Source organism: Cebus imitator, unplaced genomic scaffold (assembly GCF_001604975.1).
Source record: "Cebus imitator isolate Cc_AM_T3 unplaced genomic scaffold, Cebus_imitator-1.0 Scaffold79, whole genome shotgun sequence".
Classification (NCBI taxonomy): domain Eukaryota; kingdom Metazoa; phylum Chordata; class Mammalia; order Primates; family Cebidae; genus Cebus; species Cebus imitator.
Window position 1 is genome coordinate 4507911 of NW_016107394.1, and position 12592 is coordinate 4520502.

The 12592-nt window shown below is 46.5% G+C and overlaps 1 protein-coding gene and 1 non-coding gene across 9 annotated transcripts in view; both read right to left on the reverse strand.

The window, feature by feature from the left end:
* Positions 1-12592, reverse strand: part of CHRDL2 (chordin like 2) — a 40064-nt gene that overhangs the window by 16597 nt on the left and 10875 nt on the right. For 5 of the 8 annotated variants that reach the window (XM_017532988.2, XM_017532987.2, XM_017532991.2 and 2 more), the window contains exon 2: positions 4199-4311. In XM_017532988.2, coding sequence (XP_017388477.1) covers positions 4199-4311 — 113 coding nt within the window. Of the gene's footprint in view, positions 1-4198; positions 4334-12592 lie in introns of those variants that run through there. The other 3 variants (XM_017532992.2, XM_017532990.2, XM_037740163.1) reach the window with 2 other exon arrangements.
* On the reverse strand, positions 2194-2256 carry LOC119471965. The gene has a single exon (XR_005201065.1). It is a non-coding gene; the product is annotated as a small nucleolar RNA SNORD43 (small nucleolar RNA).

Here is a 12592-nt window from a genome sequence, read left to right on the forward strand (position 1 = left end):
TCCCTGGACCTGAGTTCCCTGGCAGTACTTCTCCCAGAGGGAGCCTCTTTCCCCATGGAAGACCCTAGACTGGCCCTGGGCCTTCTGGGGTCACTGCTTCCCAAGACAGCCAGAGGTAATCGTGAGGACTAGTCAGTGCTAAGGGGCATCCCAGGGTCCACAGGATTGGTCTGAGCTCTAACAGGGGCCTTCTAGAGGCCCAACACACATGGGTGCTTCCTAAATGTCCAGAGGATAGACTGAGGTGCCCAGATGAGAAACTAGGATGGAGTGTAAGGAAGTGTGTGGCCTGAAGAGTTAGAATCAGTGTCTACATTCTGACCTTGGAGGAGCCAAGGATGGTGATAATTATTAGCACCACAAAGCAGGAAATAAGATGGAGACAGGCTAGCAGCAAAAAGGCAGGTGGGGCCCTTGGAAAAGCCCTTTGCAGCCACAGGGAACCTCTCAGGAAAGTCATAGCCTCCATTTATTGAGTGGCTTCTGAGGTAGGGGCTTTATATTATATAAAAATCATCCTACTTCATCTTCTCAACACCACTAGAGGTAGGTACCATATTATTAGTCACATTTTTTAAATGAGAAAAGAGCCTTTGAAAGGTTAAGTTGCCTAAGATCACACAGCAGGTAAAAACTGTCACCAGGGCCTGTGCATTTTCCATGATGCTGAGCTGCCTCTGGTGGGTAGGCGTGGACTCATTCATGCTCAATATTCGCTGCAGATGTACTGGGTGCCAGGCCCTCTTCTGAGCAGAAGGGATGTAGCAATGAGTGGGACCGACAAGGTTTCTGCTCTCCCAGAGCTCACATCCTAGCAGTGAAAAGTAGGCTTATTAAACAAGTAAGCAAGGGCCGGGCGTCATGGCTCACGCCTGTAATCCCAACACTTTGGGGGGCTGGGGAGCACTTGAGGTCAGGCGTTCGAGACTAGCCTGGACAACATGGCAAAACCTCATCTCTACTAAAAGTACAAAAATTAGGCAGCAGTGGCACACCTGTAATCCAAGCTGCTTGGGAGCCTGAGGCAGGAGTATCACTTGAACCCAGGAGACAGAGGTTGCAGTGAGCCAAGATTGCGCCATGGCACTCTAGCCTGGGTGACAGAGCGAAACTCGATTTCAAAGAAAGAAAAAAAGTAAGCAAGTAGGAAGAAGAAGATTTCAGATGTTAAGTTTATGATACATAATAAAACAGAAGGCCAGGCGTGGTGGCTCACGCCTATAATCCCAGCACTTTGGGAGGCCAAGGCAGGCAAATTGCATGAGGTCATGTGTTTGAGACCAGCCTAGACAACATGGTAAAACCTTGTCTCTACTAAAAATACAAAAATTAGCCAGGCATGATAGTACATGCCTATAATCCCAGCTACTTGGGAGGCTGAGGAACAAGAATCACTTGAACTTGAGAGGCAGAGTTTGCAGTGAGCCAAGATCGTGCCACTGCACTCCAGCCTGGGTGACAAAGCAAGACTCTGTCTCAAAATAAATAAATAAATAATACATCGAGGAATATTATTTCATTAACAGGGTAGACTATTTTAAAAACAGCTGTCAGAGAAGGCCTGACATACATGTTAAGGAAGTAACATACATGTTATGAACTGGGAGATGAGAAGGAACTGTTCATGAGAAGATCTGGGGGAAGAACATTCCTGGTGGAGGAAACAAGTGGGAACAAGTTTCAAGTGTTGGAACAACCGACAGAGGTCAGTGTGGCTGCAGCGGAGTGAGCAGGTATGAAATGAAATTGGAGAGTGAGGCTGGGCGCGGTGGCTCATGCCTGTAATCCCAGCACTTTGGGAGGCCAAAGCAGGTCAGATCACAAGGTCAAGAGATTGAGACCATCCTGGCCAACATGGTGAAACTGCATCTCTACTAAAAATACAAATATTAGTCAGGTGTGGTGGTACACACCTCTAGTCCCAGCTACTCAGGAGGCTGAGGCAGGAGAATCTCTTGAACCTGGGGAGCAGAGGTTGCAGTGAGCTGAGATTACACCACTGCAGTCCAGCCTGGAGACAGAGCAAGACTCTGTCTCAAAAAAAAAATAAATAAATAAAAGTAAAAATAAAATTAAAAAAAAAAGAAATCTGAAGAATAAGACAGAAGCAGAGCCCTCAGCGGGGATTTGAATTTTACTTTAGGTCCAACGAAAGGCTATTGGAGTTTTTTTTTTTTTTTTCCTTTTGTCCCTGAATTAGAACATGACAATCAACACACAGTCTCTGTATGCCTGTCCGTGAGTTCAGCATCTGTTATTGGAGGGTTTTAAGAGTGGAATGACATGATCAGTTTCATGCTGAGAAAAGACCATTCTTGCAGGGTATGGTGGCTCACACTTGTAATCACAGCACTTTGGGAGGCCAAGGCAGGTGGATTTCTTGAGCTCAGGAGTTTGAGACCAGCCTGAGCAAATCCCATCTCTGCACAAAAGACAAAAATTAGCTAGGCATGGTGGCACACACCTGTGGTCCCAGCTACTCAGGTGGCTGGCATGGAGGATTGCCTGAGCCTGGAAAGTCGAGGGTGCAGTGAGCTGAGACTGCACCACTGCACTCCAGCCTGGGTGCCAGAGTTAGATCCCGTCTCAAAAAAAACAAAAAACAAAACAAAACAAAAAACCATTCTCACTCCACATGGAGGATGGATTTAGAGGGGGAAACAGGAAAACCTGTTAGGAGGCTTGTGTGGCAGCCCAGGAAAGAGATGATGGGTGATGGTGGCATGGATTATGGGGAACAGTGATGGTGGAGAGAAGTGGAGGGATTGACGGTTGATTTTGCAGATACCAGCTAAAGTCCTCTGGGTTGAAGAAACTGTATGTGAACTCTGAGAAATGAATTAACTCCAATGGCTCAAAACACTTGGACTTTGTCAACTGGACCACATGATATGTCTGGAATTTTCTGTTATGATTTCCTTTCTGTTTTCTGGCTATATTTCATAAAGTTTTTCTTGAAAAGGCTGATTGGCCTCAGATGTGCTAAGGAAAACCGAGGGGAGACAGTCATGGTGGGGGTTGTGTCCCCATTTCTACTTGGGGCCAACACTGTAGAAGCAGTGGGGAGTCAGAGGAAAAGATCCCAGGAAGAGTAAGACCCCAAAGTCAAAGCCAAGAGGGGGCTAGCTCCCCACTCCACCTCCCCACAGGATCTCCTCCAGACCTCTTCTCTGCTCCCACCCCAGAGGGCTGAGTTTTAATAAGGGAGACTCTTAGAGGCCTTCTGCATTCCTCTCTCAGCTCTGTGTGAAGAAAGAGAGGGTCTGGGAGGCTGGTTCTGGCTGGAAGCTAGCTACCCCTCCCTCCAAGCACCAACACCCAGACAAAGAAAGCTGGGGACATCCAGTCTGGGCGTCAGGCAGCTGAGCTAAAGCCAAGGGTTTTTCAAGCCTCCTAAGCCACTTCCTCCTCTTTCTCCTATCCAATCTCATGTCTTGCCTATGAATTCTGGACCACGTGGAGATCTCATTTATTCTACCCAGTTGATTTTACAAGGCCCTATGGAGGTGCTGGATAGGTGGGGTGTGGTGGGGCAGGAGGAGACGATAAATAAAGACATGGTCCCTACCCCAGGTGGTTCAGCCTTTGGCAGGGAATCGTACCAGGCGTGAGTGAGGGCCCAGCAAGTCCTTGTCTCAGGGGTTCAGTCTGGGAGGGGCAGTAACCATGCTACCTGGCCAACAGTGATCAGGGAAAGGGGCAGAGAAACTCATGTGGGATCCCAGAAGAAGAAATTTCCAGTGGAGGTCATTTTCCCATTTGGGTAAATCCTTGAGGAACAAATAGTTGGGGTAGTGGGGTTGGGGGAACACGTCCTAAGGCAGGGCTGAAGTGGCTGGAGGAAAAATATGTGAAAAGGAAGGAATGAGAGATTAGGTCCAAAAGGCTCTGTCTTGGGCTGCATGGGAAGCAGGGAGGCTGGTACTAGCACAAGGTGGAAAGAAGGCTGGGATATGAGATGGGAGACCAGGGTCCTCATCCCAACCCAGCCACTGATGTTTGTGTGACTTTGGGAGGTACACTGTAGCCATCTAATCCTGTATATTGAGTACTGAGTAGTGAAGTGGCTTGTCCCGAGTGCCTCAGCTGCCGCTGACAGCACAGCTCTAGAAGGCATGCATGGTCCTCCTTCTGAGGTGATTCTCTGGAGGGTTCTCACATCCCTGACACAGGTGGCCAGGTGGCCAGAGGAACCTACCTCCGAGCAGGTACAGCGCAGGCAGTACATCAGGCCTTGTGGCTCCAAGTAGGGGTGCCAGCTGTCGCCAGGGGAGTATCTCTTCCCATGGAAAAGGCAGAACATGTCTGGGCCTGGCAAACCAACCAGTGCCATGTTAGTCCCAGGAGGCTCCAGCTCAAAGACCCTGTCTCATTTCTCCTTCTTTCCGGCTCTAGAAGAGATGTCATCTGGGCCACTCAGGCAAAAGAGAATCTGCGGGACAACTTGGCATGCTCTCCAGGCAGGGGGCCAGAATGTCTGAGTCTGAATCTCAGCTTGACTGCACCCTTACTGTGTGACACTGGGCATGCCACTGACCCTCTCTGAGCCTTAATGTTTATATCACAGAGCAGTTAGGGAATAAAGCAGTGAAATGCTGTACAGGTTTATACTGTGGTATCAACGTTAGTTATGATTAGACGAATGAGGCCCAGAGAGGATAAGTTACACCTGAGGCCACACAGCAAGTCAGTCATCAGGCAGGGATGACAGCGCCAGTCTCCTGACTCAGTCCCGCGCTCCTCTGTCTTCACAATCATACTTATTTCCTTTTTATTTGTCCCATTTGGGCTATTATTTAGTACATCACCACACACTTCCCTCCGTCTCCACCCCCTCTCCTCTCCCATCCCCCTCCCCCATACACACACACACACACACACACACACACACACTCTCTCTCTCTCTCTCTCTCTCTTTGGGTCCTGTGGCCCACCTTTTGAACAAAGCCCTCCTGGTGTGAAGATCACCAGCCCCTGTATAGAGGAGGGTTGGCAGGGATAGGCCCAAGCCACGTGCTGGGAGCTTTCTTGGTTTCACACTGTACCATGTCCTTACATTTCAGTGAGCCATGATGGAAAGGTTGTTAGGAAACTAACTTTCAAGTAGCCTTAAAAATGGTCATTGCTACTACCGTGATTTGTGATTGGCAATATCAATGGACTTTTTTTGCAACTGTACATCAGTCATCAATATTTGGATGAATGCTTCTAAGAACTAGAATCGTGTGTTCCATGGGTTGGCTATCTCTCCTGCAATCCTGCTTTCCTGAAACCTCTGCCTCTCTCACCTCCCATAACCCATTGATCCACTCCTGCTCCCACCTCCTATCCATTCACCGCCCAGCCCTGGGTCACACCTCCCAACCTAGTGCTGCAGTCTCATGCCCCGCCTCTCTGCCTCCTGCCCCATCCTCGCCAACCCTCCTCTACACAGGTACCTGGTGCTCTTCACACCAGCAGGGAAAAGCACGCCATTGCCTGAGCTCTTTTCAGGAGGAACTGGGAGGCCCAGCACAAGCTAAGTTCCAGTAAAGGTTTGTGGAATTAAATATGGAGAAGGGAACTAACATTCATTGACTATCTTCTCTTTGCCGAACTCCTTACAGAAGTTAGTTAATCTCATTAATATTGTTGTTTTGACCATTCCTCAAGTGAGATGAGTGCCCAAGGCCATGCCAAAAATTAAACTGAACGCTTGTAAAGTGCTTACCTAGTCCAGCTTCTGACCCTTAGTCGAATGCTATTATTATGATAATTGTGGTAACAGTCACAAAGCCGCTGCAAAGTGGACGTTGTCATCTTCTGGAAGAGATGACAGTATGCGTCTTGCAGTGGCTTTGTGACTGTTACCACAATTATGAGAAGGCTCACAGAGACTACGCCACTTGCCTAAAGCCCTCTGCTAGGATTTCAACCCAGGGCTCCTGCCTCCAAAGCAGAGCTCCTTTCTCTTCGCCTCATCTCCTATGGCTTTTCACCCAATCCCAGGGCCTAAAGGCTCAACTGCCTTCTGCTGTCTCTGCCATCAGCCACTATCCCCAACTCCTTATTTTATTCTCTTAGTCCCCTGTTGGTCTAAAATGTAGAAGTTGTCTCTTATGCTTCCTCCTTCTCATTTTCCAGAGTCAAGCATCTTGGAAACATGGGCTCTCATATTTCCTAAATCACATTCTCTTAGACTTTGAAACAGAATCGCAGAGCATTGAAAGCAGTAACGAGTAGGGTGTGGTGAGCAGGGAGCTCACATTCAGGGCAGGAATTCCCTCTCCATCACACTGGGGGTTGGGCCCCACCTGACACATGCCTCCAGGAGCTCATGGGCCATTCCTAACCATTAGGAAATTTTCTTTGTAAGGAGCTGGAGTTGGCCTCTCCCTGGTTCCTGACATTGTTCCTTCTCTGCCCACTTGGGCTTCCCAGAACAAAGATTTGAGACTGCTGTCATGATGCCTTCAGTCTGTGCTTCGAGGGCTGCTGGGAGTAGGAACACATGGTTTAGTTCTCTCACCGTTCCTTGCCCAGCTCCCCAAAGTGGAAGAGCGATCAAAGTTTGTCTCTCACATTCCCAGCAAGCCAATAAGGCCCGGCTGGCCCGTATCAAATGAGCTGTGTTTATCTCTCAGCCTCCACTGGCAGAGAGGGTGGGACATGGGCCCAGCTGGGGTGCTGGTGAGAGCCAGCCCAACTCTCCAAGGAGTGAATAATTTCCTTCTTCCTCAGTCCCCTCCTCCCACCAGGGAGGGGGCAATTGCAACACTGCCACCACCTTAGGTCTAGCCTGTTGCTGAAGAAGCCTTGTCCTACCTTCCTTGGGGCGGCCCTGTAGCTGAGGTCCCTGTGCCAGTTGGCACCTCCTTTACCTCACTGCCTGCTCAGAGCATGAAGACAGAAAGAGTGTCTCAGCCAACACCCAGGCAGGAGGCCCCTTCCCCCAACCAATAGACCTGGCAGAGGCTGAGAATGTGGGGGGCCTGGCAGGAAGCCTCTGGTGGCCACAATCCCCACCCCACCACACCCTAGAAGGTGACAGGCACAAGGGTGGCATGGCCTGGAGCTCTCCCTTCCTCAAGTGAGATGAGTGCCCAAGGCCATGCCAAAACCAAGCAGGAGGAAGAACTGCCAGGCGGCGACAGGCCGCCTCTGTTCCTGCAGTCCTGGCACTAGCCCCAACCCTTGAACATGGCTAATGGAAAGAGCTTTCGTTCTTTAAGCCACAAGTTCACTGTGTAACATTCAGAGACTCATCCTTTCTTCTCTGAGCCTCAGTTTCCCATCTGCAAAATAAGGGGAGGGGGTAAGCTATGATCTTCAAAGATTTTCTGCATAGTTTATGAATCCATGATTTCAACATTGGAAGACTCCAAAATTCTAGGATTCTAAGCTTCAGGATTTTGAGAATTCCATGTTTCTAAGAATATATATTTCCTTAGAACACAAAGCTACCAGAATTGTCCAATGCTGTGGTTCTAAGATTCCATCATTCCAAGATGCTATGATTCTTGGATGTGTTGATAGTCTCATACCTCCTAGGCTCTCAGAGCCTCCCAAGTGGGTTAGGATGAAGTTCAGGGAGCCAGTAGGACCAATCCGAGGTGACGCTGTGAAGGAGGTAAAGTGTGTCTCTCACATCTCACTCCCTTCTCATACACTCCCTTTGGTCCTCTGTGGCGTTCCCACCCCTGCCCTGGCCTTGGGCCTACCCTGATTCCTCTCCCACCCCACCACCATGCCTCATCCCACCTGTGCTCATGCCTCTCTCCCCATCTCAGAGGCCAAGCATGCCTTTTCTCAGGGGCCTTTTGGAGTCAGATCAGCTGGGGTTCAAATTGTGGATTTGGCTTTTATTTGCAGCCTGAATTTAGACAAGTTACCTAACCATTCCAGTCCTCTGTTTCCACATCTATTAAATGGAACTAGTAACAGTCTCTACCTCTCAGAGTTACTGTAGAATTAAGTTAGATAATATATGTAATACACATAGTACCTAACATACATTATGTGCTCAACTAAATAGTAGGTTTAAAAAAAGGGGGAGGATCCAAGATAGCTGAATAGGAACAGCTCCAGAGCACAGTTCACAGCAAAAACAATGCAGAGGGTGAGTGGCCACTGCATTTCCAAAAAAATTTTCACTGCCCACAGACCAGGAGATTCCCAGGCTGAAAAGCGCCATGAGTTTTCAGCACGGTGGTTTCAGCTGGTGCCGGCTTGGCGCACAGAAACACACAAATCTGGGCGGCCATTTCAACTGGCACCTGGAATGCCTGGGAGACAGAGCCGCCCATTCAACTGAAAGAGAGGGGGCAGAGACGGAGCCAGGAGATCTGGCTCAGCAGGTACCACCCCCACAAAACAAGCAATCTGAAACGCTCTGGATGGAGAGTTTCCCAGCAAGTGCAGCTGGACCCAGGAAGGTCCAGCTCAGTGTGGGGAAGGGTGACCACCACTACTGAGGCAGTTCACACAGCAGCTGGGCAGAGCTTCTGCTGGCAGACTGTGACTAGACTAATCCGTGAGGGGCAGGGCATCTATGAAAAAAGGCAGCAGCATGACAGGAACTTATAAATAAAGCCGACCTTCCTAGGACAGAGCACCTGGGAAAAGAGGCGGTTATGAGTTCCGCTGCAGCAGACTTAAAAGTACCTGCCCAGCAGCTCTGCACAGAACAACAGAGCTCCCAGCACAGCACTTGAGCTCCTATAAGGGACAGACTGTCTCCTCAAGCAGCTCCCTCACCCTGTATACCCAAAGAGACACCTCATAAAGGAGAGCTCATGTTGACATCTGGCAGGTACCTTTCTGGGACAAAGATAACAGAAGAAGAAATTGGCAGCAACCCTTACTGTTCTGCAGCCCCTGCAGGTGAGCCCCAAGGCAAGCAGAGTCTGGAGTGGACCTCCAGCAGTCCTGCAGCAGAGGGACCTGACTGTTAGAAGGAAAACTAAGAAATGGAAAGAAATAACTCATCATCATCAAAAAGAACGTACCCTCAGAGATCCCATCTGAAAGTCACCAACTACAAAGATCACAGGTAGATAAAGCCACTAAGATGGGAAGAAACCAGTGCAAAAAGGATGAAAACACCAAAAACCAGAATGCCTCTCCTCCTCCAAAGGATCACAGCTCCTCACCAGCTAGGGATCAAAGATGGATGAAGAATGAATCTGATGAATTGACAGAAACAGGCTTCAGAAGGTGGATAATAACAAACTTCTCAGAGCTAAAAGAATGTGCTAACCCAATGAAAAGAAACTACGAACCTAGAAAAAAGGTTAGATGAGATGCTAACTAGAATAAACAGCTTAAAGAAGAATATAAATTATTTGATGGAGCTGAAAAACAGCACAAGAACTTCATGAAGCATACACAAGTTTTAATAGCTGAATCGACCAAGCAGAAGAAAGGATATCAGAGATTGAAGATCAACTCAATGAAATAAAATGAGAAGGCAAGAATAAAGAAAAAAGAGTGAAAAGAAATGAATAAAGCCTCCAAGATATATGGGATTATGTGAAAAGACCTAACCTACGTTTGACAGGTGTACCTGAATGTGACAGAGAGAATGAATCCAAGCTGGAAAATACTCTTCAGGATATTATCAAGGAAAATTTCCCCAACTTAGCAAGCCAGGCCACCATTCAAGTCCAGGAAATACAGAGAACACCACAAAGATATTCCTCAAGAAGAGCAACCCCAAGGCACATAATCGTTAGATTCACCAGGTTGAAATGAAGGAAAAAATGCTAAGGGCAGCCAGAGAGAAAGGTTGGGTTACCCACAAAGGGAAACCCATCGGACTCACAGCAGATTTCTCTGCAGAAACCCTACAAGCCAGAAGACAGTGGGGGCCAATACTCAATATCCTTAAAGAAAAGAACTTTCCGCGGTGGCTCAAGCCTGTAATCCCAGCACTTTGGGAGGCCGAGGCGGGTGGATCACGAGGTCAAGAGATTGAGACCATCCTGGTCAACATGGTGAAACCCAGTCTCTACTAAAAATACAAAAAATTAGCTGGGCATGGTGGCGCGTGCCTGTAATCCCAGCTACTCAGGAGGCTGAGGCAGGAGAATTGCCTAAACCCAGGAGGCGGAGGCTGCGGTGAGCCGAGATTGCGCCATTGCACTCCAGCCTGGGTAACAAGAGCAAAACTCCGTCCCCCCCCCCAAAAAAAGAAAAGAACTTTCAACCCAGAATTTCATATCCAGCCAAACTAAGCTTCATAAGCGAAGGAGAAAGAAAATCCTTTATGGACAAGCAATTGCTGAGAGATTTCGTCACCACCAGGACTGCCTTACAAGAGCTCCTGAAAGAAGCACTAAACAAGGAAAGAACAACCAGTAACAGCCACTCCAAAAACGTACCAAATGGTAAAGACCATCGACACAATGAAACAAAAATGCATCAACTAATGGGGAAGACATCCAGCTAGCATATGGCAGGATCAAATTCACACATAACAATATTAACCTTAAATATAAATGGGCTACATGCCCCAATCAAAAGAAACAGATGGGCAAATTGGATAAAAAATCAAGACCCATCAGTGTGCTGTATTCAGGAAACCCATCTCATGTGCAAGAAACACATAGGCTCAAAATAAAGGGATGGAGGAAGATTTATCAAGCAAACAGAGAGCAAAAAAAAAGGAAGAGTTGCAATCCTGGTCTCTGATAAAATGGACTTTAAACCAACAAAGATCAAAAGAGACAAAGAGGGGCATTACATAATGGTAAAAGGATCAATGCATCAAGAAGAGCTAATGATCCTAAATATATACACACCCAATACAGGAGCACCCAGATACATAAAGCAAGTTCTTAATGACCTACAAAGAGACTTAGACTTCCACACAATAATAGTGGGAGACTTTAACACTCCACTGTCAATATTATACAGATCAATGAGACAGAAAATTAACAAGGATATCCAGGACTTGAACTCAGATCTGGACCAAGTGGACCTAATAAACATCTACAGAAATCTCCACCCCAAATCCACAGAATATACATTCTTCTCAGCACTGCATGGCACCTACTGTAAAATTGACCACGTAATTGGAAGTAAATCACTCCTCAGCAAATGCAGAAGAATGGAAATCATAACAAACAGTCTCTCAGACCACAGGGCAATCAAATTAGAACTCAGAATTAAGGAACTAACTCAGAACCACACAGCTTCATAGAAACTGAACAACTGGCTCCTGAATGTCAATTGAATAAACAATGAAATGAAGGCAGAAATAAAGATGTTCTTTGAAACCAATGAGAATGAAGAGACAATGTACCAGAATCTCTGGGACACATTTAAAGCAGTGTCTAGAGGGAAATTTATAGCAATAAATGCCCACATAAGAAGCAAGGAAAGATCTAAAATCGACGCCCTATTGTCAAAATTGAAAGAGCTGAAGGAGCAAGATAAAAAAACCCCAAAAGCTAGCAGAAGACAAGAAATAACTAGGATCAGAGCAGAACTGAAGAAGATAGAGACACAAAAAAACCCTTAAAAAAAATCAGTAAATCCAGGAGCTGGTTTTTTGAAAACATCAACAAAAGGCGATATCACCACAGATTCCACAGAAATACAAACTACCATCAGAGATAATTACAAACAACTTTATGCACATAAACCAGTAAACCTGGAAGAAATGGATACATTCCTGGACACTTGCACCCTCCCAAGACTAAACTAGGAAGAAGTTGAAACCTTGAACAGACCAATAACAAGGGCTGATGTTGAGGCAGCAATTAACAGCCTACCAACCAAAAAAGTCCACGTCCAGATGGGTTCACAGCCGAATTCTACCAGACGTTCAAAGAGGAGATGGTACCATTCCTTCTGAAACCATTCCAAATAATACAAAAAGAGGGAATCCTTCCCAACTCATTTTATGAGACCAACATCATCCTGATACCAAAACCCAGCAGAGACTCAACAAAAAAAGAAAACTTCAGGCCAATATCCACGATGAACATAATTGCAAAAATCTTCAATAAAATACTGGCAAACCGATTGCAACAGCACATCAAAAAGCTTATCCATCACAATCAAGTAGGCTTCATCCTGGGGATACAAGGCTGGTTCAACATATGTTAGACTATAAATGTAATCCACCACATAAACAGAACCAAAGTCAAAAACCACATGATTATCTCAATAGATGCAGAGAAGGCCTTCTACAAAATTCAACAGCCTTTTATGCTAAAAGCTCTCAATAAACTAGGTATTGACGGAACATACCTCAAAATAATAAAAGCTATTTATGACAAATGCACAGCCAATATCATACTGAATGGGCAAAAACTGGAAGCATTCCCTTTGAAATCTGGCACTAGATAAGAATGTCCTCTCTCACCACTCCTATTCAATATAGTATTGGAAGTTCTAGCCAGAGCAATTAGGCAAGAAAAAAAAAATAAAGGGTGTTCAATTGGGAAGAGAGGAAGTCAAATTGTCTCTATTTGCAGGTGTCATGATTGTATATCCAGAATACCCTAGCATCTCAGCCTCAAATCTCCTTAAACTGATAAGCAACTTCAGCAAAGTCTCAGGATACAAAATCAATGTGCAGAAATCACAAGCATTTCTATACACC